The sequence below is a fragment of the Salvelinus sp. IW2-2015 genome, unplaced genomic scaffold (assembly GCF_002910315.2).
Source record: "Salvelinus sp. IW2-2015 unplaced genomic scaffold, ASM291031v2 Un_scaffold1082, whole genome shotgun sequence".
Lineage (NCBI taxonomy): Eukaryota > Metazoa > Chordata > Actinopteri > Salmoniformes > Salmonidae > Salvelinus > Salvelinus sp. IW2-2015.
Genome location: NW_019942721.1, coordinates 263,115 through 287,257, shown reverse-complemented (window position 1 = coordinate 287,257; position 24,143 = coordinate 263,115). Strand labels below are relative to the sequence as shown.

The 24,143-nt window shown below is 43.2% G+C and overlaps 1 protein-coding gene across 1 annotated transcript in view; it reads left to right on the top strand.

Moving 5' to 3' along the window:
- Positions 1-23,915, top strand: part of LOC112069694 (DENN domain-containing protein 2A-like) — a 37,225-nt gene extending 13,310 nt beyond the window's left edge. The window contains exons 11-20 of the mRNA XM_024137061.1: positions 1,254-1,323; positions 12,667-12,744; positions 12,903-13,043; positions 13,292-13,440; positions 19,844-20,021; positions 20,167-20,208; positions 20,354-20,462; positions 21,916-22,170; positions 22,254-22,340; positions 22,480-23,915. Coding sequence (XP_023992829.1) covers positions 1,254-1,323; positions 12,667-12,744; positions 12,903-13,043; positions 13,292-13,440; positions 19,844-20,021; positions 20,167-20,208; positions 20,354-20,462; positions 21,916-22,170; positions 22,254-22,340; positions 22,480-22,511 — 1,141 coding nt within the window. The 3' untranslated portion in view covers positions 22,512-23,915. The remainder of the gene's footprint in view (positions 1-1,253; positions 1,324-12,666; positions 12,745-12,902; positions 13,044-13,291; positions 13,441-19,843; positions 20,022-20,166; positions 20,209-20,353; positions 20,463-21,915; positions 22,171-22,253; positions 22,341-22,479) is intronic.
- Positions 23,916-24,143: the final 228 nt, after the last annotated feature.

Sequence of the window (24,143 nt, the reverse complement as noted above, 5' to 3'; positions counted from 1 at the left end):
CTACACCCATCCTACATCAGTCCTACACCAATCCCAAATCAGCCCAACACAGGCTAGCCAACACCAGCCCAACACAGGTTAGCCCATGCCAAGCCCACACCAGTCCAACACAGGCTAGCCAACACATTGGAGCCCACACCAGCCCAACACAGGCTAACCTACAACACCCAAACACAGGCTAGCCCACTACAGCCAAACACAGGCTAGCCCACTACAGCCCAACACAGGCCAGCTCACACCAAGTGGCTCATTTCAATATTTGTCGGGCATGGTTTGCACACAGTTCTTTTCGGGAAAATTTATAGTACCTGTCCTGTGAAAATCTCACTTTTAAAAGTTCATATTATGTTAACTCATAACAAAATAATGTTGTTGACTCATCCTATACATCCTATGTATTTGTGGCCAAAGCATACATTGGAGGGGGGAAAAAACACTTAAAACATCTCAAACTTGTATCTCAAACAGACCACTTAAAAATGCTTGCCATTTCGTCATAGATGAGCTGGCCAATCAGCGGTCTACTCACAGAAAAGCGACTTTTTAACATACTTAATTCAACTTTTATGGAAGGAAAATTATTTCACTCATATTGTAATTAATTATTGGTCATATTTCATAAAAATCAGAAAACACTGGACAGTGACTTTGTGTTCTGTTATGTGATGAGACATTTTTGGGGGATCTTGTACACTGCCAAAGATGAGGTCTATAAAATTACTTAAATAAGTGACAAATGTGATATATGAGAAACTTAACAGTTTCTCTTGTAAAAATATATTTTGAAAGCAACATCTTGGTCGTCCATGATCCCCTAAATACCTTTAAGTCTTGACAATTATGCAATTTATGCATTGAAATAAAGTATAATTAATTAATTATAAATAAATATATTCCTATGAAATTGCAACAGCGTATCGGCCCAATGTGGGCAGCTTACATGGGGTCAATATTTTAGCCTGCATTGGGTTCAAATCGTGACAATTTGGACATGTTTGCTGGGAAAGGACAGGCTTATTCCAGGCAAAGTGAGGGCTGCCCACATTGGGTCACACTGGGCCAATGCCTTGGGGGCCAACGGGGAGCTGTTGAGCAAAGGCACATTGGCCCAATATGGGGAGTCAGCATGGGGACAATATGTTTGCCTGCAATAGGCCCACATCATACCAATGTGAACATGTTTTCTGGGGGGTTTATATCACAATCCAATAAGCATATTATACATACATTTATTGTATTTTATTTTTCCACAGTGAAATGTTCTCTTTTGTTTTGACTGGCGAAGATGGAAGCAGGAAGTTTGGATACTGTCGTCGTCTACTGGTACATTTTACATGTATTCCTTCAGTACACATATACACTACTTGACCAAAAGTGTGTGGACACCTGCTCATTGAACATCTCATTCCAAAATCATGGGCATTAATATGGAGTTGGTCTGCCCCTCCACTTGTCTGGAAAGGCTTTCCACTAGATGTTGGAAAATTGCTGTGGGAACTTGCTTCTATTTAGCTATTAGAGCATTATTGAGGTTGGGCACTGATGTTGGGCGATTAGGCCTGGGTCGCAGTCGGTGTTCCAATTCATCCCAAAGGTATTTGATGAGGTTGAGGTCAGGGCTCTGTGCAGGTCAGTCAGTTTCTTCCTCATCGATCTTGACAAACAATTTTTGTATGGACCTCGTTTGTGCATGAGGGCATTGTCATGCTGAAATAGCAATGGGCCTTCCCCAAACTGTTGCCAGAAAGTTGGAAGCACAGAATCGTCTAAAATGTCATTGTATGCTGTAGCGTTAAGATTTCCCTTCACTGGAATTAAGGGGCCTAGCCTGAACCATGAATAACCGCTGCAGACCATTATTCCTCTCCTTTACCGAACTTTACAGTTGGCACTATGCATTTCGGGCAGGTAGCGCTCTCCTGGCATCCGCCAAACCCAGATTTGTCAGTCGGACTGCAAGACAGTGAAGCGTGAATCATCACTCCAGAGAACGCATTTCCACTGCTACATAGTCCAATGGTGCTTTGCACCAATCCAGCCGACGCTTGGCATTGTCCACGGTGATATTAGGCTTGTGCCCGACAAACAGTTCTTGTGCTTATGATGCTTCCAGAAAAAGTTTGAAACTTGGTAGCGAGTGTAGCAACAGATGAATGTTATGTGCTACGTGCTTCAGCACTCGGTGGTCCCATTCTGTGAGCTTGTGTGGCCTACCACTTTGTGGCTGAGCTGTTGTTGCTCCTAGCCATTTCCATTTCACAATAACAGCACTTACAGTTGACCGGGGAAGCTCTAGCAGGGCAGACATTTTATGAACTGACTTGTTGGAAAGGTGGCATCCTATGACGGTGCCACGATGAAAGTCACTCAGCTCTTCAGGCCATTCTACTGCCAATGTGTGTCTATGGAGATTGCATGGCGTGTGCTCGATTGTATACACCTGTCAGCGATGGGTGTGGCTGCAATAGCCAAATCCACTAATTTGAAGGGGTGTCCACATACTTTTGTGTATATCTATAGTGTACCATACAGACAGACAGAGTCACGGACAGGAAGTGGTTATCTATGATGTTGGCTGAGTAAATAACCATGATACTGCAAATAGAGATGGACTGGTGGGAAAAAGTTATTCCCTGAGATGGATTCAGCGGAAATATGTGTGTGTATGTGTGCGCTTATGTGTGTGCTTTACTGTGTGTATAGTGTTGTAGATGCTTGTGTGTTGTTATTTTTGTGAAAACATCCTCAGTCTCTTTCACCCTGCTGAAAAAAACAGCATAGACCAGCATACATTTCAAGCTGGTCAGTGCTGGTCTATGCTGGTTAGTGCTGTTCAGATGCTGGTCAAACTGGTATGACCAGCATGGTCTAACTGGTCAAGCTGGTCTGATCAGCATGGTCTAGCTGGTTATGCTGGCAGACCAGCCTTCATTGTGTTTTCGCTTGTGACCAGCGTTTGTTGTGTTTTTGCTGGTGACCAGCCTTCGTTGTGTTCTCGCAGGTGACCAGCCTTTGCAAAAACCAGCATCAAAACACATTATGCTGGCCAGCCAGAGTGGATTTTCACAAGCTACATTCAGAAGAGAGAGCAATAGTAATGGCTTTTTTTTGTAGGCAATAACTCCGCCATGGCTCGTTGGCCAAAGCCTATGGAGAAATGTATGTTTTTTTGTAGGGTTTTTGAAAAAACACGGAAAATAAGATCTGTGGTAAACTCAGGCTTYGGAGATCTTATGCGTTTCGTTCTATGAGATCATCTTCATCAGCTGACAGCACTTGTGAATTTTGAAGCATTTTTGTAATCAAAGCAACCACATAAAGCACATAATGGCTTGAAAATTCATAAAGGTAATGTAATTTTTGGGGCTCCTGAGTGGCGGAGCGGTCTAAGGTACTGCATCTCAGTGCTTGAGGCGTCACTACAGACACCCTGGTTTGATTCCAGGCTGCATTACAACCGGCCGTGATTGGGAGTCCCATAGGGCGGAGCACAATTGCCCCAGCGTCGTCCTGGTTTGGCCGGTGTAGGCCATCATTGTAAATAAGAATTTGTTCTGAACTGACTTGCCTAGTTAAATGAAGGTTAAATAAAAAAAGGTAACTGATATTATTTATTAGATTGAGCCTGTGATAAAGGTGAACTGCACTGACTGATTCTGCATGTGTTTGTTCCGGTGCTCATTAAGAAATGCAGTGGTTATTACTGAAGCCCAAACGGGTTGTCTTTGGAGTGTGGTTTAATGTCGGTGTTTCTTGGGTCTGTCTTTGCCATTCAATCACAACAAATAAACAAGGGCAGTAGTGAGTAACTTAGTGACAGCGAGGTAAGCTATGCTAGCTTTGTTATGGAGTTAAGTTTTGAAGTTGAGGACTTCTCCTGACTGACTCGCCATCAGAAGATATTCTTGTTTTTAGCATACTTGACAGCAGCTAGCATAGCTTGGGGATAGCTAGCATATCTAGGTAGCTGATATTTCTCTGTCAAATCACAGTTATGCCAAGATAGCAAGAAGTACCAGCGTCTGGAATGTGTTTCATGAGGCACTCGTTCTACAACACCTTGCTACTAAAGTAAAGTAAAGACATGTTACAGTGGAAACAATATCAACTGACAACACAATATTCTACAACTGGCTAGTTACACTTTACCTATCAAATGAAAATAAGTTGTGGGTAGAGTACAACGATAGACAGAACAAGGGTTATATCTGTGGTTGTACTCTATAGTTGTGTGTAGAGTACAACAACAGATAGAACAAGGGTTATATCTGTGGTTATATTCTACACACAATTAAAATAGGTTTTGTGCACCAAATTCACCATATTATTTTTTCATCTTCAACATAGAAATGCTACCAAAAATAACTTACTGAAACTTGTTACAAATGACGGAGTCATCCATGATTCACCAAACTATATTTTGAAAGAGGAAGCAAAATTACTTTAAGCATATGTTTTCGTTTCAGACTCCTCCATCTCTACTAACCGAAGTTAATTGTATGGATTTTTTTTCTATTAATAATGTAAAACTAACAGCTGTACAGAAAGACTCAGGTAAAGGCCAAATTACAGATGAGGAACTTCTTTATGCAAAAGCAAAAGTGTGCAAAGCTGTCATCAAGGCAAAGGGTGTCTACTTTAAATAATCTAAAATCTCAAATATATTTTGATTTGTTTAGCACTTTTTTGGTTACAACATGATCCCATATGTGTTATTTCATAGTTTTGATGTCTTCACTATTGTACTACAATCTAGAACAGTAAAAATACACTTTTGACTGGTACTGTATATCTTCCATTGCCGATACAGATACTGTAACTATCATAATTTTGTCTCTTAGTTGTCATCGCTTCGTATGGTGTCCCATATAAGACAGTTCTCTGACATGTTTGAAGAATACACAGGGTCTAGTTTGGAAGTTTTTTATATTTTTATTTCACCTTTATTTAACCAGGTAGGCCAGTTGAGAACAAGTTTTCATTTACAGCTGGGACATGGCCAACATAAAGCAAAGCAGTGCGACAAAATCAACAACACAGAGTTACACATAAACAAACGTACAGTCAGTAACACAATATAAAAATCTATGTACGGTGTGTGCAAATGAAGAAGAGTAGGGAGGTAAGGCAATAAATAGGCCATGGAGGCGAAATAATTACAATTTATCATTAACACTGAAATGACACCTACACCACCCGATGTCACAGGAAGGCCATAAAGATCATCAAGGACAACAACCACCCGAGCCACTGCCTGTTCACCCCGTTATCATCCAGAAGGCGAGGTCAGTACAGGTGCATCAAAGCAGGGACCGAGAGACTGAAAAACAGCGTCTATCTCAAGGCCATCAGACTGTTATACAGCCACCACTAACATTTAGTGGCCGCTGCCAACATACTGACTCAACTCCAGCCACTTTAATAATGGGAATTGATGGAAATTTATGTAAAAATGTATCACTAGCCACTTTAACACAATGCCACTTAATACAATGTTTACATACCCTACATTACTCATCTCATATGTATATGTATATACTGTACTCTATATCATCTACTGCATCTTGCCATCTTTATGTAATACATGTATCACTAGCCACTTTAAACTATGCCACTTTATGTTTATATACCCTACATTACTCATCTCATATGTATATACTGTACTCTATACCATCGACTGCATCTTGCCTATGGCGTTCTGTACCATCACTCATTCATATATCTTTATGTACATATTCTTTATCCCTTTACACTTGTGTGTATAAGGTAGTAGTTGTGGAATTGTTAGGTTAGTTTACTCGTTGGTTATTACTGCATTGTCGGAACTAGAAGCACAAGCATTTCTCTACACTCGCATTAACATCTGCTAACCATGTGACAAATAACATTTAATTTGATGATTTGATTTGATAGTTGTGCAAATGATGATGTGCAAGTTGAGACACTGGGGTGCAAAAGAGCAAAAGGATAACTAGCAATTTGGGGATGAGGTAGTTGGTGTGCTATTTACAGATTGGCTGTGTACAGGTACAGTGATCGGTAAGCTGCTCTGACAGCTGATGCTTATAGTTTCAGATGGAGATATAAGACTCCAGCTTCAGTGATTTTTGCAATTCGTTCCAGTCATTGGCAGCAGAGAACTGGAAGGAAAGGTGGCCAAAGGAAGTGTTGGCTTTGGGGATGACTAGTGAAATATACCTGCTGGAGCACGTGCTACGGGTGGGTGTTGCTATGGTGACCAGTGAGCTGAGATAAGGCGGGGCTTTACCTAGCATAAAATTATAGATGACCTGGAGCCAGTAGGTTTGGCGACGAGTATGAAGCGAGGGCCAACCAACAGGAGTGTACAGGTCGCAGTGGTGGGTAGTATATGGGGCTTTGGTGACAAAACGGATGGCACTGTGATAGACTGCATCCAATTTATTGAGTAGAGTATTGGAGGCTATTTTGTAAATGACATCACCGAAGTCGAGGATTGGTAGGATGGTCTGTTTTACAAGGGTATGTTTGGCAGCATGAGTGAAGGATGCTTTGTTGCGGAATAGGAAGCCAATTCTAGATTTAACTTTGATTGGAGATGTTTGATGTGAGTCTGGAAGGAGAGTTTACAGTCTAACCAGACACCTAGGTATTTGTAGTTGTCCACATATTCTAAGTCAGAGCCGTCCAGAGTAGTGATGTTGGACGGGCGGGCAGGTGCAGGCAGCGATCGGTTGAAGAGCAGCATTTAGTTTTACTTGTATTTAAGAGCAATTGGAGGCCACGGAAGGAGAGTTGTATGGCATTGAAGCTCGCCTGAAGGGTTGTTAATGCAACCGCTGTGTCAGATTTAAAAAAAACTTTACGTAAAAAGCACACCATGCAATAATCTGAGACGGCGCTCAGATTTAACAACTTTCTCCGTTGGAGTCAACAGAAATACGAAATTACATCATAAATAATCCCTTACCTTTGATTATGTTCATCAGAATGCACTGCCAGGAATCCTAGTTCCACAATAAATCGTTGTTTTGTTCGATAATGTCCATTACTTATGTCCAATTAGCTACTTTGCTAGCATGTGTAGTACACGTGCCCAAACGTTCGCGCAGATGCAGGCAAACGTCGGACGAAAACTTCAAAAAGTTATATTACAAGTCGAATAAACTGGTCAAACTTAGTAGAGAATCAATCTTCAGGATGTTGTTATCATATACACTGCTCAAAAAAATAAAGGACACTTAAACAACACATGTAACTCCAAGTCAATCACACTTCTGTGAAATCAAACTGTCCACTTAGGAAGCAACACTGAATTGACAATAAATTTCACATGCTGTTGTGCAAATGGAATAGACAAAAGTGGAAATTATAGGCAATTAGCAAGACACCCCCAATAAAGGAGTGATTCTGCAGGTGGTGACCACAGACCAAGGGGGAGCACTGCCAGAGCCCTTCAAAATGACCTCCAGCAGGCCACAAATGTGCATGTGTCAGCATATTGTCTCACAAGGGCTCTGAGGATCTCACCTCGGTACCTAATGGCAGTCAGGCTACCTCTGGCGAGCACATGGAGGGCTGTGCGGCTCCACAAAGAAATGCCACCCCACCACCATGACTGACCCACGCCAAACCGGTCATGCTGGAAGATGTTGCAGGCAGCAGAACGTTCTCCACGGCGTCTCCAGACTGTCACATGTGCTCATGTGCTCAGTGTGAACCTGCTTTCATCTGTGAAGAGCACAGGGCGCCAGTGGCGAATTTGCCAATCTTGGTGTTCTCTGCAAATGCCAAACGTCCTGCACGGTGTTGGGCTGTAAGCACAACCCCCACCTGTGGACGTCGTGTTTGAGCAGACACATGCACATTTGTGGCCTGCTGGAGGTCATTTTGCAGGGCTCTGGCAGTGCTCCCCCTTGCACAAAGGCGGAGGTAGCGGTCCTGCTGCTGGGTTGTTGCCCTCCTACGGCCTCCTCCACGTCTCCTGATGTACTGGCCTGTCTCCTGGTAGCGCCTCCATGTTCTGGACACTACGCTGACAGACACAGCCAACCTTCTTGCCACAGCTCGCATTGATGTGCCATCCTGGATGAGCTGCACTACCTGAGCCACTTGTGTGGGTTGTAGACTCCGTCTCATGCTACCACTAGAGTGAAAGCACCGCCAGCATCAAAAGTGAAGAGAAGTGGTCACCACCTGCAGAATCACTCCTTTATTGGGGGTGTCTTGCTAATGCCTATAATTTCCACCTGTTGTCTATTCCATTTGCACAACAGCATGTGAAATGTATTGTCAATCAGTGTTGCTTCCTAAGTGGACAGTTTGATTTCACAGAAGTGTGATTGACTTGGAGTTACATTGTGTTGTTTAGTGTTTCCCTTTATTTTTTTGAGCAGTGTATATCCAATAACGTTCCAACACGGAGTATTCCTACATGTCTGTAGAAGTTATGGAACGCAAGGCGATATCATGAGGAATGCGCATGACCAAGAACTGGCATTGCCAGACCAATGACTGAAACACCTCCCATCCGGCCCCACATCACACTAGAGGCTTCATTCAGCGTTCTACAGACTCTGACATCTAGTGGAAGGCGTAGGAAGTGCAAACAGATCCATATATTACAGGGAATTGAATAGGCGATGACTTTAACATAGACCAGTTCTCAGAATTCTCACTTCCTGTTTGGATTTTTCTCAGGTTTTTGCCTGCCATATGAGTTATGTTATACTGACAGACATCATTCAACAGTTTTAGAAACTTCAGAGTGTTTTATCCAATAGTAATAATAACATGCATATATTAGCATCTGGGACAGAGTAGGAGGCAGTTCACTATGGGCACGCAATTCATCCAAAAGTGAAAATGCTGCCCCCTATATCAAAGAAGTTAACACAGTGTCCAAAGAAGGGTCAGAAGTATACAGAATGGTGTCGTCTGCGTAGAGGTGGATCAGAGACTCACCAGTAGCAAGAGCGACATCATTGTTGTATACAGAGAAGAGAGTCGGTCCAAGAAATTGAACCCTGTGGCACCCCCATAGAGACTGCCAGAGGCCCGGAGAACAGACCCTCCGATTTGACACACTGAACTCTATCAGAGAAGTAGTTGGTGAACCAGGCGAGGCAATCATTTGAGAAACCAAGGCTGTCGAGTCTGCCGATGAGGATGTGGTGATTGACTGAGTCAAAGCCTTGGCCAGGTCAATGAAAACGGCTGCACAGTATTGTTTCTTATCGATAACGGTTAAGATATCGTTTAGGACCTTGAGCGTGGCTGAGGTGCACCCATGACCAGCTCTGAAACCAGATTGCATAGCGGAGAAGGTATGGTGGGATTCGAAATGGTCYGTAATCTGTTTGTTGACTTGGCTTTCGAAGACCTTAGAAAGGCAGGGTAGGATAGATATAGGTCTGTAGCAGTTTGGGTCAAGAGTGTCCCCCCCTTTGATGAGTTGGATGACCGCAGCTGCTTTCCAATCTTTGGGAATCTCAGACGACACGAAAGAGAGGTTGAACAGACTAGTAATAGGGGTGGCAACAATTTCAGCAGATAATTTTAGAAATAAAGGGTCCAGATTATATAGCCCGGCTGATTTGTAGGGGTCCAGATTTTGCAGCTCTTTCAGAACATCAGCTGACTGGATTTGGGAGAAGGAGAAATGGGGAAGGCTTGGGCGAGTAGCTGTGGGGGGTGCAGTGCTGTTGACCGGGGTAGGGGTAGCCAGGTGGAAAGCATGGCCAGCCGTAGAAAAATGCTTATTGAAATTCTCAATTATAGTGGATTTGTCGGTGGTGACAGTGTTTCCTGTCTTCAGTGCAGTGGGCAGCTGGGAGGAGATGTTGTTATTCTCCATTGACTTTACAGTTTCCCAGAACTTTTTTGAGTTTATGTTGCAGGAAGCAAATTTCTGCTTGAAAAAGCTAGCCTTGGCTTTTCTAACTGCCTGTGTATATTGGTTTCTAGCTTCRCTGAAAAGTTGCATATCACGGGGGCTGTTCGATGCTAATGCAGAACGCAATAGGATGTTGGTTAAGGGCAGTTGTGTTGGTTAAGGGCAGTCAGGTCTGGAGAGAACCAAGGGCTATATCTGTTCCTGGTTCTAAATTTCTTGAATGGGGCATGCTTATTTAAGATGGTGAGGAAGGCAWTTTWWWWAAATAACCAGGCATCCTCTACTGACGGGATGAGATCAATATCCTTCCAGGATACACCGGCCAGGTCGATTAGAAAGGCCTGCTCGCTGAAGTGTTTCAGGGAGCGTTTGACAGTGATGAGTGGAGGTCGTTTGACCACTGACCCATTACGGATGCAGGCCATGAGGCAGTGATCGCTGAGATCTTGGTTGAAAACAGCAGAGGTGTATTTAGAGGGCAAGTTGGTTAGGATGATATCTATGAGGGTGCCCGTATTTACGGCTTTGGGGTGGTACCTGGTAGGTTCATTGATAATTTGTGTGAGATTGAGGGCATCAAGCTCAGATTGTAGGATGGCTGGGGTGTTAAGCATGTTCCAGTTTAGGTCGCCTAGCATCACGAGCTCTGAAGATAGATGGGGGGCAATCAGTTCACATATGGTGTCCAGAGCACAGCTGGGGGCAGAGGGTGGTCTATAGCAGGCGGCAACGGTGAGAGACTTCTTTTTAGAGAGGTGGATTTTTAAAAGTAGAAGTTCAAATTGTTTGGGAACAGACCTGGATAGTAGGACAGAACTCTGCAGGGTATCTTTGCAGTAGATTGCAACACCGCCCCCTTTGGCCGTTCTATCTTGTCTGAAAATGTTGTAGTTAGAGATGAAAATGTCAGAATTTTTGGTGGTCTTCCTAAGCCAGGATTCAGACACAGCTAGGTGTTCCGGGTTGGCAGAGTGTGCTAAAGCAGTAAATAAAACAAACTTTGGGAGGAGGCTTCTAATGTTAACATGCATGAAACCAAGGCTATTACGGTTACAGAAGTCATCAAAAGAGAGCGCGTGGGGAATAGGAGTAGAGCTAGGCACTGCAGGGCCTGGATTCACCTCTACATCACCAGAGGAACAGAGGAGGAGTAGGATAAGGGTACGGCTAAAAGCTATGAGAATTGGTCGTCTAGAACGTCTAGAACAGAGAGTAAAAGGACGTTTCTGGGGGCGATAAAATAGCTTCAAGGAATAATGTACAGACAAAGGTATGGTAGGATGTGAATACAGTGGAGGTAAACCTAGGTATTGAGTGATGATGAGAGATATATTGTCTTTAGAAACATCATTGAAACCAGGTGATGTCATCGCATATGTGGGTGGTGGAACTGAAAGGTTGGATAAGGTATAGTGAGCAGGGCTAGAGGCTCTACAGTGAAATAAGCATATAAACACTAACCAGAACAGCAATGGACAAGGCATATTGACATTAAGGAGAGGCATGCTTAGTCAAATCATCATAAGGGTCCAGTGAGTAGAGGTTGGTTGGGGTCACGGCGATTCAGACAGCTAGCCGGGCTATCGGTAGCAAGCTAGCATAGGATGGAGGTCTGTGTTTTAGCCACCTCGTGCGTTTCCGTRGGTAGATTAGTGGGGTTCCGTGTGGTAGAGGGGATCAATCCAATTGGCAAAATAGATATAGTTATAGTGACCCAAGAAAAATTGTCCGATAGACTTATTCAGATAGCAGCCGATAAGACAGCTAACGATTAGCGGGCCGCAGATGGGCGTTCAGGTAACGTCGCGACGGAGGTGCCAGTTGGATAACTCCCTCGGGCAGATAACGTCGGTAGTCAGTCGTGAAGGCCCGGTGGGGCTCCGCATTGGCAGTAAAACGGGTCCGGATAGGTGATTGTCGCCCAGGAGTGGCTGATGGAAATCTTCAGCTGGCTAGCTCCGGAATAATTGATGTTTGCTCCGGGATTGACGTAAGCCAATAGTCACACGGGTAGCAGCTAGCTAGCTGCGAAATCAAGGTGTAAATGTCCAGAGCTTGCGGTTGAAATATGGATATGGAGAAAAATAGGTCCGGTATGTTCTGGTCTGAGTCGCGTTGTACAAAAGTGGCGATAGATTATCGAGCTAAAGGAATAGCTGATGACCACAAACCGTGGTTAGCTGAAATACTAACGTTAGCCAGTAAATTGGCTAGCTTCTGGGTAGCTTCTGGCTAGCTTCAGGTTAGCTTCTGGCTAGCTTCTGGCTAGCTTCTGGTTAGCTTCTGGTTAGCTTCTGGCTAGCTTCTATTGTGGATTTTCAGATTTGAGGTAAATAATACTTTTTTTTGTAATTGGTGAGGCGGGTTGCAGGAAAGTGTTTTTTAAGTAGAGTTTTTGGAAAAGAAAATATACAAAAGATATGCGAAGAAAGGTGTAAATATATATATATATATACGGGACACGACAAGACAAGGACAAAGGACGTCTGACTGCTATGCCATCTTGGATGAGACCATATATGGTTCTATGTAGAACCCTTCTTGCTTTCCAAAGAATCCATCGTGCCTTTCAAAGAATCATCAGAAAACCCTTTCCTCCAAAAACAGGTCTTATGATGTTAAAGGCTCTAGGTAGAACCCTTTGCCTTACAAAGAATCATTCTCTTCCAAAAAGGTTTATTCAGATCCAAACGGTTCTTGCAGATGCTGGGGGTTTTACAGCAGGGACACGGCTTAGTTTTTCCTAGAGGGGCTATGACAAAGCATTAAAATATCCTCTTCTCGTCTCCCAGCCCAGTGGGAAAGGAAAGCGTCTCCCTGAAGTCTACTGCATCGTCAGCCACCTGGGATGCTTCCACCTCTTCTCCAAGGTATAATGTACTGTACTTCAGCCTCCTGGTTGCCACCTCTCATCCTGTTTCCCATCAAGCGCAGGATTCATATTGGCAACTCTTCCATTGTTGGCCCATCTCTCTAACGTCTAGGCTACCTGCTGATCTCTCTGTCCTGCCGTGTGTGTGTGTGTCAGATCCTGGATGAGGTGGAGAGGAGGAGAGCCCTGTCTCCAGCCCTGGTCCAGCCCTTCATGAGGGCCATTATGGAAGCTCCGTTCCCTGCTCCTGGCAGACCCATCACCATTAAAACCTTCCTGCCCGGATCTGGTACTGCGGTAGGTCCTTGATTTTACGTTTGTCGCCAAAGAAGACTTACAATAATATTACATACAGATGCCATGCAAAATGTTTGAGTTGAAGTTTTCTATGCTGCATCCGTTTTGTATTACTTAGTAAAATATGTCTCACTCTCCATTCACTTTGTCTCTCTCTCTCTCCTCTTCTCGTTCTCTTTCTTTCCATGTCACTCCCTGTCTGTTTCTTGCTCCCCCCTTCTTTCTACCCACCCCTCCACCTGTCTCAGGTAATGGAGCTATGTCGTCCGTCTGACTCTCGTCTGGAGCATGTGGACTTTGAGTGTCTCTTCTCCTGTCTGAGTCTGCGTCTGCTACTCAGGGTCTTTGGTTCTCTCCTGCTGGAACGTAGGGTCATCTTCACTGCAGACAAACTCAGGTGTGATGCCATTAGCCTGATAGGCTACTCAGCTACTGTATGGCAAAGTTAATAAGTAGAAATCAAAACAATTTGATGTATTATTTGACAATTATATTTTATTTCAAAGCATCCCCAAAGAGGGTAGTGAAGCTGGGACTGTGGATTTTATAGCTGAGAGGAAAAACACAAGACAGAATAAACAGAGAAAATAAAATAGTGGCTCAGCCTCATGGTTCAAATGTTTTTCTTCAATGTGACAGGGAGATAATGAGTGATGCCTGCTGTTGTGTTGATTCTGTCCCTTTTAGAAATTGTTTATTTCTCTTTGGAAAAAGCCTGTGAGAGCCAGAGATGAATAGGGCCACTGGGGTCAGTGTAATAGAGAAGAGGTACGCAGAATGGAATGACATAGTTGTCCTAGAGCTGGGTTCCCCAACTGGTGGCCCACGGGTGATTATGATACAAAATGTTACATTGATGTACATAAAAGACTGTAAAAACAAAAGCAAATCAGCTTGAAGTGATTTTAATTGAGGAAATCTGTTCCAAAGTATTCCCACGCATAATAGAGAGATATACACTGAGTATACCATACATTGCACACACACCCCCACACCCCCCTTTTGCCCTCAGAACAGCCACAATTCATCGGGGCATGGACTGTACAAGGTAGCGAAAGCGTTCCACAAGGATGTTGGCCCATGTTGAATCCAATGCTTCCCACAGTTGTGTCAAGTTGGCTGGATGTCCTTTGGGTGGTGGACCATTCTTGATACACACGGGAAACTGTTGAGCATTAAAAACCCAGCAGGGTTACAGTTCTTGACACAAACTGTTGCGCTTGGTTTGTCTTGCCCACACACCCTCTGAAAGGCAGATATACACAATCCATCTCAAGGCTTAAAAATGCTTCTTTAACCGGTCTTCTCCACTTCATCTACACTGTTTGAAGTGGATTTAACAAGTACCACCAATAAAGGATCATAGCTTTCACCTGGATTCAACTGGTCAGTCTATGTCATGGAAAGAGCAGGTGTTTTGTATACTCCGTGTACGTGATCGTATACAAATGTAAGCATGTTTGAAATGATTGGGTTTTAGTCAAATTTTATATCTGCTTGGGCTACTTGTGGTCAATTTCCAGTCTACATATTATTTGTAATTATGTTCTGGCCACCTGACCATCCGCTCAAAATAAAATAAAATGTCATTGGTTACATACACATATTTAGCAGATGCTATTGCAGGTGTAGAGCAATGTTTGTGTTCCTAGCTTCCTAGCTCTGCAGTAGTATCTACCAATTCACAACAATACACACAAATGTAATAGTAAAAGAATGGAATTAAGCAATATATACAGTGGCTTGCAAAAGTATTCACCCCCTTGGCATTTCCCCAAGAAAAATATTGAAAAATATTTTTTATTGTGAAACAAACAAGAAATAAGACAAAAAAACAGAACTTGAGCATGCATTCACCCCCCCAAAGTCAATACTTTGTAGATCCACCTTTCGCTGCAATTACAGCTGCAAGTTTCTTGGGGTATGTCTCTATAAGCTTGGCACATCTAGCCACTGGGATTTTTGCCCATTCTTCAAGGCAAAACTGCTCCAGCTCCTTCAAGTGTGATAAAGATTGCTGTACACCAGCAGAACCTAAGTCATACGACAGACTCTCAATTGGATTGAGGTCTGGGCTTTGACTAGGCCAATCCAAGACATTTAAATGTTTCCAAATAAACATCTCGGGCGTTGCTTTAGCAGTATGCTTAGGGTCATTGACCTGCTGGAAGGTGAACCTCCTTCCCAGTCTCAAATCTCTGGAAGACTGAAACAGGTATCCCTGAAGAATTTCCCTGTATTTAGAGCCATCCATCATTCCTTCAATTCTGACCAGTTTCCCAGTCCCTGCCGATAGAAAACATCCCCACAGCATGATGCTGCCACCACCATGCTTCACTGTGGGGATGGTGTTCTCGGGGTGATGAGAGGTGTTGGGTTTGCGCCAGACATAGCGTTTTCTTTGATGGCCAAAAAGCTCAATATTAGTCTCATCTGACCAGAGTACCTTCTTCCATATGTTTGGGGCTTCTCCCACATGCCTTTTGGCGAACACCAAATGTYTTTGCTTATTGTTTTCTTAAGCAATGGCTTTTTTTCTGGCCACTCTTCTGTAAAGCCCAGCTCTGTGGAGTGTACGGCTTAAAGTGGTCCCATGGACAGATACTCCAATCTCCGCTATGGAGCTTTGCAGCTTTATAACCTAACCCTGATKTGTACTCCACAACTTTGTCCTTGACCTGTTTGGAGAGCTCCTTGGTCATCACGGTGTCGCTTACTTGGTGGTGCCCCTTGCTTAGTGGTGTTGCAGACTCTGGGGTCTTTCAGAACTGGTGTTGTGTGTGTGTGTGTGTGTGTGTGTGTGTATATATACTGAGATCATGTGACAGATCATGTGACAATTAGATTGCACACAGGTGGACTTTATTGAACTAATAATGTGACTTCTGAAGGTAATTGGTTGCACAATATCTTATTTAGGGGCTTCATAGCAAACGGGATGAATACATATGCACGCACCACTTTCCTGGTTTTTATATTTTTTAAGTWATTTTTTTCACTTCACCAATTTGGACTATTTTGTGTATGTCCATTACATGAAATACATATAAAAATCCATTTAAATTACAGGTTGTAATGCAACAAAATAGGGAAAATGCCAAGGCGGATGAATACTTTTTGCATGGCACTGTAAATATTAGGATGAGCAATGTTTGAGTGGCATTGACTAAAATACAGCAGAGAACAGTAAATAGAAATGAAATGAGTAACCCAGTAAGTAAACATAATTAAAGTGGCTAATCATATTTTATCTGTCACATTCACTAGAATACAACAGGTGTAGACCTTCCCTTGAAATGCTTACTTACAAGCCCTTAAGAAAATATTAACTAAAGTAAAAAAGCAAAAGTAACACAATAAAATTAAAATAACGAGGCTATACACAGGGGGGACCGATACTGAGTCAATGTGCGGGGGTACAGATTAGTCAAGGTAATTTGTACATATAGGTAGGGGTAAAGTGAGTATGTGTAGATAATAAACGGCGAGGAGCAGCAGTGGAAAAACAAATGGGGTGTCAAAGTAAATTGTACGGGTGGTCATTTGATTAATTGTTCAGCAGTCTTCATGGCTTGAGGGTAGAAGCTGTTAAGGAGCCTTTTGGACCTAAACTTGGTGCTCCGGTACTGCTTGCCATGCGGTAGCAGAGAGAACAGTCTATGACTTGGGTGATTGGAGTCTTTGACCCTTTTTTGGGCCTTCCTGTGACACCGCCTAGTATATAGGTCCTGGATAGCAGGAAGCTTGGCCCTAGCAATGTACTGGGACGTACGCACTACCCTCTGTAGTGCCTTACGGTCGGATGCCGAGCAGTTGCTATACCAGGCGGTGATGCAAATGGTCAGGATGCTCTTGATGGTGCAGCTGTAGAACTTTTTGAGGATCTGGGGACCCATGACAAATATGTTGTGGGCCCTCTTCACGACTGTCTTGGTGTGTTTTGACCATGATAGTTCGTTGGTGATTTGGACAACAAGGAACTTGAAACTCTCGAGCCGCTCCACTATAGTCCTGTCGATATTAATGGGGGTCTGTTCAGCCCTCCTTTTCCTGTAGTCCACGATCAGCTCCTTTGTCTTGCTCACATTGAGGGAGAGGTTGATGTCCTGGCACCACACTGCCAGGTCTCTGACCTCCTCCCTGTAGGCTGTCTCGTCATTGTTGGTAATCAGGCTTACTACTGTTGTATCGTCTGCAAACTTGATGATTCAGTTAGAGGCGTGCTTGGCCATGCAGTCATGGGTGAACAGGGGGTACAGGAGGGGGCTGAGCATGCACCCTTGTTGGGCCCATGTGTTGAGGATCAGCGTAGTGGAGGTGTTGTTTCCTACCTTTACTACTTGGGGGCGGCCCGTCAGGAAGTCAGAGACCCAGTTGTACCGGGCAAGGTTCAGACCCAGGGCCTGAGCTTAATGATGAGCTTGGAGGGTACTATGGTGTTGAATGCAGAGCTGTTGTCAATGAACAGCATTCTTACATAGGTGTTCCTCTTGTCCAGATGGGATAGGCAGTGTGCAGTGCAATGGTGATTGCATCATCTGTGGATCTATTGGGGCGGTATGCAAATTGAAGTGAGTCTAGGGTGTCAGGTAAGGTGGAGGTGATATGATTCTTAACTACCCTCTCAAAGCACTTCATGATGACAGAAGTGAGTGCTACGGGGCGATAGTCATTTAGTTTAGTTACTTTTGCTTTCTTGGGTACAGGAACAATGGTGGACATCTTGAAGCAAGTGGGGACAGCAGACTGGGATAGGGAGAGATTGAATATGTCTGTAAACACTCCAGCCTGCTGGTCTGCACATGCTCTGAGGATGTGGCTAGGCATACTGTCTGGATGGCAGCCTAACAAGGGTTAATACGCTTAAATGCCTTACTCATGTCAGCCATGGAGAACGAGAGCCCAAAGTCCTTGGTAGCGGACCACGTCGGTAGCACTGTGTTATCCTTAAAGCAGGCGAAGGTGTTCAGCTTGTCCGGGGACAAGATGTCGGTGTCTGCGACATGTAATCCGTGATTGTCTGTAGACCCTGCCACATACGTCTCGAATCTGAGCTGTTGAATTGCGACTCCACTTTGTCTCTGTACTGACATTTTGCCTGTTTGATTGTCTTACGGAGGGAATAATTACACTGTTTGTATTCAACCACATTCCCAGTCACCTTGCCGTGTTAAATGCGGTGGTTCACGCTTTCAGTTTTCCGCGAACGCTGGTCAGACCAGCGTTGAATAGACCTTAGCACGGGTACTTCCTGTTTGAGATTCTGCCTATAGGAACGGCGGAGCAGAATGGAGTCGTAATCTGATTTTACCGAAGGGTGGGCGGGGGAGGGCCTTGTAGCCATCCTGGAAGGGAAAGTAACAATGGTCAAGAGTTTTTGTAGTGCGAGTACTACAGACAACGTGTTGATAGAACTTCAATAGTGTTTCCCAGCTACAAGAAATAAATATTTGACACCACACTTTCTCACTAGTGGTGAAAATACTCAAATACAAACTTTTTAAAGAGCAACTGATGGCAATAAACATCTTCTCTGGTACAAAATGGCCTATGTGTCATTAATATGAGTCATTAAAATATATTCTAAATATATTCAAAATTAACTACAAAGTTTAAATATATAAATCAGAGATTTGCGAGATATTTAGGAGAGAAAAAAATTGCCACAGAATGAAGGGTAACCATTAATGTTTTTTGGGGGTTGGGTTTATTTCAATCCTGCTCACATGCCCGCAGCACCCAATTAATCATCAATTTGGAGCGCAGCTGCATGCGACCCGAACGTATTGCCCATGGTCAAATTGGTTTGACATAATCCATATGGGGCTAGTTACGGACCATCAGTACATTACACAATGTACATGGGACAATATTTTTCAATGTCAATAGCTTCAGATTTCAATGACTTAACCTCAAACCAAATATCAATTTAAAAATGCATATACAAAGATTGAAAGCATGTAGCCCTTTCCTGCAGTCAAATGACCAAAATAATAAACTTTTCTTCTTTTTTTATCCGGTGTTTCTATGTCAAACAGTTTTGTTATAGTTCAGTCTTCTGTGATCTATATAGTGTAATATTGGAATGCAAACAAACAATGGAATACAAAATCAACTCTATATCTGACATGGTACAGGTGTTTTCTTTTTTTAAGCCCATAACCATGTGTGTGAGGTGTATACTTTTGTTTCAAAGTAGATTTGTTTAAGACTACCAAGAAACACTGTGACCCTGATTTAGCCCACTGCAGTAAAAGGCTATTAATGAGACAACTAAAAGGTGTGCAACTATTTACATTGTGTAATTTATTGATGGTCCCTAACTTGCCTCGGAGCTAGACATCCAAGGTCAAACCAGCTCTGCCACGGTCGCACACCAGCAGACTGAAGCTAATTGGCAAAATAAGTTGTCTAACCTAGGCAACTTCAAGACAGGTTAGACTGTTTAAAGTTAGTCTTTCACCCTTCCAGATAACTCTATACTGTTTTGGCACAGTGAATGTACAAACGCTTGCCACATACGAACACACACACACACACACACACACACACACACACACACACACACACACGAGGTCACCCACATTAAACCAAACCCCCAAGACAACTTTCATTTGGCTACGGTCGTGGCTGCTGCATTTCTTAATGAGCAAGCTAAAAAACTAGGCCAAATCATGACCCTTTTTTAGTATGCAGCAAAGAATACAGTGAGTATATCATGAAACCTGTTGTGATTCAACTTGAAGGATAACTAACTAACTGTTTTAACTTGAATCACTTACCATTTCTCTTCTCTGCAGTACTCTGTCTCAGTGCTGCCATGCGGTGGTGGCTCTACTCTACCCGTTCACCTGGCAGCATACCTACATCCCCGTACTGCCCCCTGCGATGCTGGACATAGTGTGTACCCCCACCCCCTTCATCGTAGGGCTACTGTCCAGCTCCCTCCCTCAGCTCACAGAGCTACCCCTAGAGGAGGTGAGAATACAACCCCTGTCTGGTGGTCGAATCTCAACAGGAGAATATATGTACTGTAGATATGTTTTGGGGTGCTGTAATCCATAAGGAATTGAAGTTTGATGGCCAGGACTCACACACCCTGTCTGCTTTCCCTACTCTACAGGTGCTGGTGGTTGACCTTGGAAACAGTCGCTTCCTCAGACAAGTACTGTTTCTTCACTGATTACCCTGAAAGACACACATTTAGCCTAGTTCTGGACTCAAATGCAGCTTCATTGAGTACACTTCATCTAAGTCTATGATATTTAGCTAATCATGTATACTGTATTTCTCTTGAATTTCCATGTCAGCTGGATGATGAGGACTCTATCCTGCCTTCTAAACTCCAGTCAGCCCTAGAGACAGTCCTGGAGAGGAGGAGAGAACTGGCGTCCGAGCGAGGAGGAGACGGTCTTAATGGTACAATTATACTGTTGCGATAACCCGCGCAACTGCTGCAGTAGAGAACCAGAGAGAAAATTGTCTCCTTTGATTACTTGTGATTGGCCGACGACAACAACAACAAGCTACACACGCCATTTTTGTGAAAAACCTGAGCAGCAGCATAAAATGGCACTAGCATCTGGCTCTGTGTGCCGTGGCAAACAAGTTAGGAGATCAATGGAAGATGAACTAAAATGACGGAATTAAAGTTAATGAGAAGGATAGGCTACAATGACCAAGAGCCAACAGGTAGGCTGCTACTTAATACTCTGAATGGAGTTGTTGTAATTGTGTAGGATGGGCAAAGAGCAGCCTATGTAGCCTCAGTTAGCCTACCCTACTAGCTAGGTAGCTAGTTTACGTAGCTTTTCTTCTGGGTTTGATGCAGTCAAAACAGTTACTATGTAATCAGATTGATGATAAATAACCTAGCTTTGGCAGCTAGAAGTTAGTAACTAGTGTGATTCAGCTTGGTTGCTGCTGTCTCTCTCCCTTCTCCAAGCTGCCTGCACCTCACGCTACTTACACACACTCCATGCACAGCGCCTCCCCCGCCTGCTCCTAGAATACCTCTCTCCCTCGGGTCCCGGCTTGTGCATTAACAGCTTAAGTTAATAGCCTACCTTAACAATAGCCGACTGTCCCTAATAGCRGGGCAACGGCACACATTTCAGCAAATAAACGCCTCTTTCAAATAAACACCGGCAAGTAAGAACTGCTGAAATGCACAGTCAAAGAGGAGAATAATTATTCTGTCAAGGAAACTTATTTTTCCTTCTCGAAATAGAGGCATACTAAGACAAAAGAAATGTGACCGTGTGTAAATGATAACGCATTAGTGCAGGAAATGATAGTCCTCTGTGGCTCAGTTAGTAGAGCATGGTGCTTGCAATGCCAGGARCAGGAAAAAGAATTATCCACTCACTCCTGTAAGACACTCTGGATAAAGCATCTGCTAAAAGACAAAAATGTAAATTAAGAAATTGATAAAAATTCTGCAATGAAACAATTAAGTATGCAAATTTGCTAAACCTGTGTGCATTAAGGATATAGATGCCTGACTCAAATAGAAGCGTGTCTCTAAGTGCCTGTTGTGTTTAGTGATTTAAGCAAATAAACACCAGGCTATTAATATAAGTTTTCGCTATAAGTCGCTAAAAATGGACTTTTCCTCTGGTTCCCTCACTTGGACGGCTCAGATCAGGTCTGGTCTGGACAGGTCTATACAGGGCTGGGTCTGGTTGTCCTCAGTGCCATTTGGACCGGGTCTCTATGTTTATTTATTCAGGTAGGGTCCGTGGAGGACATCCCCCGGGTCCATTTCAGAACTGGTCAAACTTTTTAGACCCTCGAGACCATTAGTTTGAGGTAGACAGACCAGTGTTTGGACTGTAGCAATTTTGACTCTCTCTCTCACTCTCTCACACAGACTCTGGCCACCTCAGCACCGTTGTGTCCGAGGCCTTTGTGCGTTTCTTTGTAGAACTCGTCAGCCACTATCCGCTCTTCATCACCCAAAGGGAGGTTGAGGCCTCCTCCCCCATCCCCTCTTCCTTCCAACGCGAGTCCTTCCGTAAGTCTGTCTCGTCTAAGAGTCTGAGGCAGTTCCTGGAGGTCTTCATGGAGACACAGATGTTTGGACTGTTCATCCAGGAGAGAGAGCACCACAGACAGGCACTGAGAGGTACGGGTCAAAGTTCAGAGTCAAAGTTCTAAAGCTTTATTGTCCAACTTTAGATAACACAAAGTGTGTTTGTTTTTCTACAGGACTGTTTGATGTGAGGTTGCACGAGTATTTGGACTCAATTCATGGTAATGAGCATCGCAGGGTTAACAAGTTCCTCAAAGGACTGGGTAAGGATTACAACATTACATTGGAGAGTATGAACTGAGTGTTAATAGAGTGTGAGAAGACAAGCTGCTGCTCATATTGTTTAAGTATGTACCTGTGCTAAAAGGTGGCATGTTTTTTGTGTGTTTTTTTTACCTCCAGGAAATAAAATGAAATTCCTGTCCAAAAAGTGATCCCCTCTTCGACCGATAATCTGTTAAACCAGTAGCCTACAGCCAGATGAAGATGGGACTGGACACATTAATGACTGAAGAACCAAGAGACCGACTGACAATGAGTTTGTTGTGACAGAGGCCATGTCTAGACTTGACAGTTAATGCKGTTTTTGTATTCTGATCATGGAGTTCTGATCATGGAATTTTGAAAAAATAATTACATTTTATATAACTGTATTTAATCAGGGGAAAACGCATTGAGACCTAGGTCTCATTTGCAAATGTGCCCTGGTAACAATACAGAAATACAATTATACACTATTTAAAACACCAAATTTAATAAATAGAAAATATTACATAAACAATCAAACAAAAACAAACACATTTATATATAAAAATCCCCAGCCTTTCTCCTAAATTGACCCAGAGACAACAGCACATTCAATTATTATTCCACACGATAGGGGCCTGGTAGGAAAAGGCAGATTTACCCAACTCTATGGATACACGTGGAGTCTCCAGCAGTAACCAACCCTGTGACCTAATGTTGTAATCCGCATTTCTATATTTCAACAATGCTGTTAAGTAAATTGGTAGTTTATTGAGTAAGGCTTCATAAATAAAAACAGAATAACGAAGTGACCTACGTGTTTTTAGCTAGGTCCAACCAACTTTATGATAAAGGATGCAGTGGTGAGTGTCAAAACTGTCAGATGTTATAAAACATGTGCTATGATCAATTGTGTCCAAGGGCTTCAAAACACTGGTAGCAGCATTCATGTATATAATATCACCATAATCTATAACAGGAATAAATGTAGCCTGAATGATCTGTTTTCTACTATTTAAAAGAAAGGTTGGCCCTATTCCTATTAAGCCCAACTTAAATATTAATTGCTTGACTAACTCGTCAACATGCTTTTTAAAAGATAGCATGAATCTACACCTACATTTAAATGTGTCTACCGTGTCCACATTGTGTTCTGGCTTGCATTTATGAGGCCAGCAAACGTTCCTCACACGCTAGAAACATATTTCCTCCAACGTTATAATGAAAAGGTAGCTATCTCTGAACACAATCAGACCACCTGTCTTTTCAATCCGATCCTCATATTCTGATAGCAGAAGTTGCATGTAAGTGTCAAGTGTAGACATGCCCTCAGGGACACATGAAGCCTGCAGTGTGTACATGATAGACTCAACAGAGATAATCCTGTATACTGGGAGACTGTATAGCACAGCCTGTAGAGAGACTGGTATTGTACTATATACTGTACTTATCCAGTCTAAATTATCCAAACTGCATTTAAGAGGCCACAGGAGGGCAGTAGTTCATTTTATTTTAACATGGCACTACAGTGTATGTATAATGTAATTGCTATGAGTATGGTTGATTTGATGAATACAGATACTTTTCCCTGACCATTGTTCTTGTGAATGAGACTCTGACCAGGACGCAATCAGATTGAGTGTTAGCCAGCATTGACCAATATCCACATGGCAAATGTATTGGTGGTGTAACTGCAGAATGAGCTGACATATCGGTGAGCGGCTGCTCGAGTGTCACAAACCACTCCATTATTTATTATACCTATTGCGTTAGAAGTTCAAAACGGCGCTAGAAAGTGAAGGATCATCTATCGATCTTCG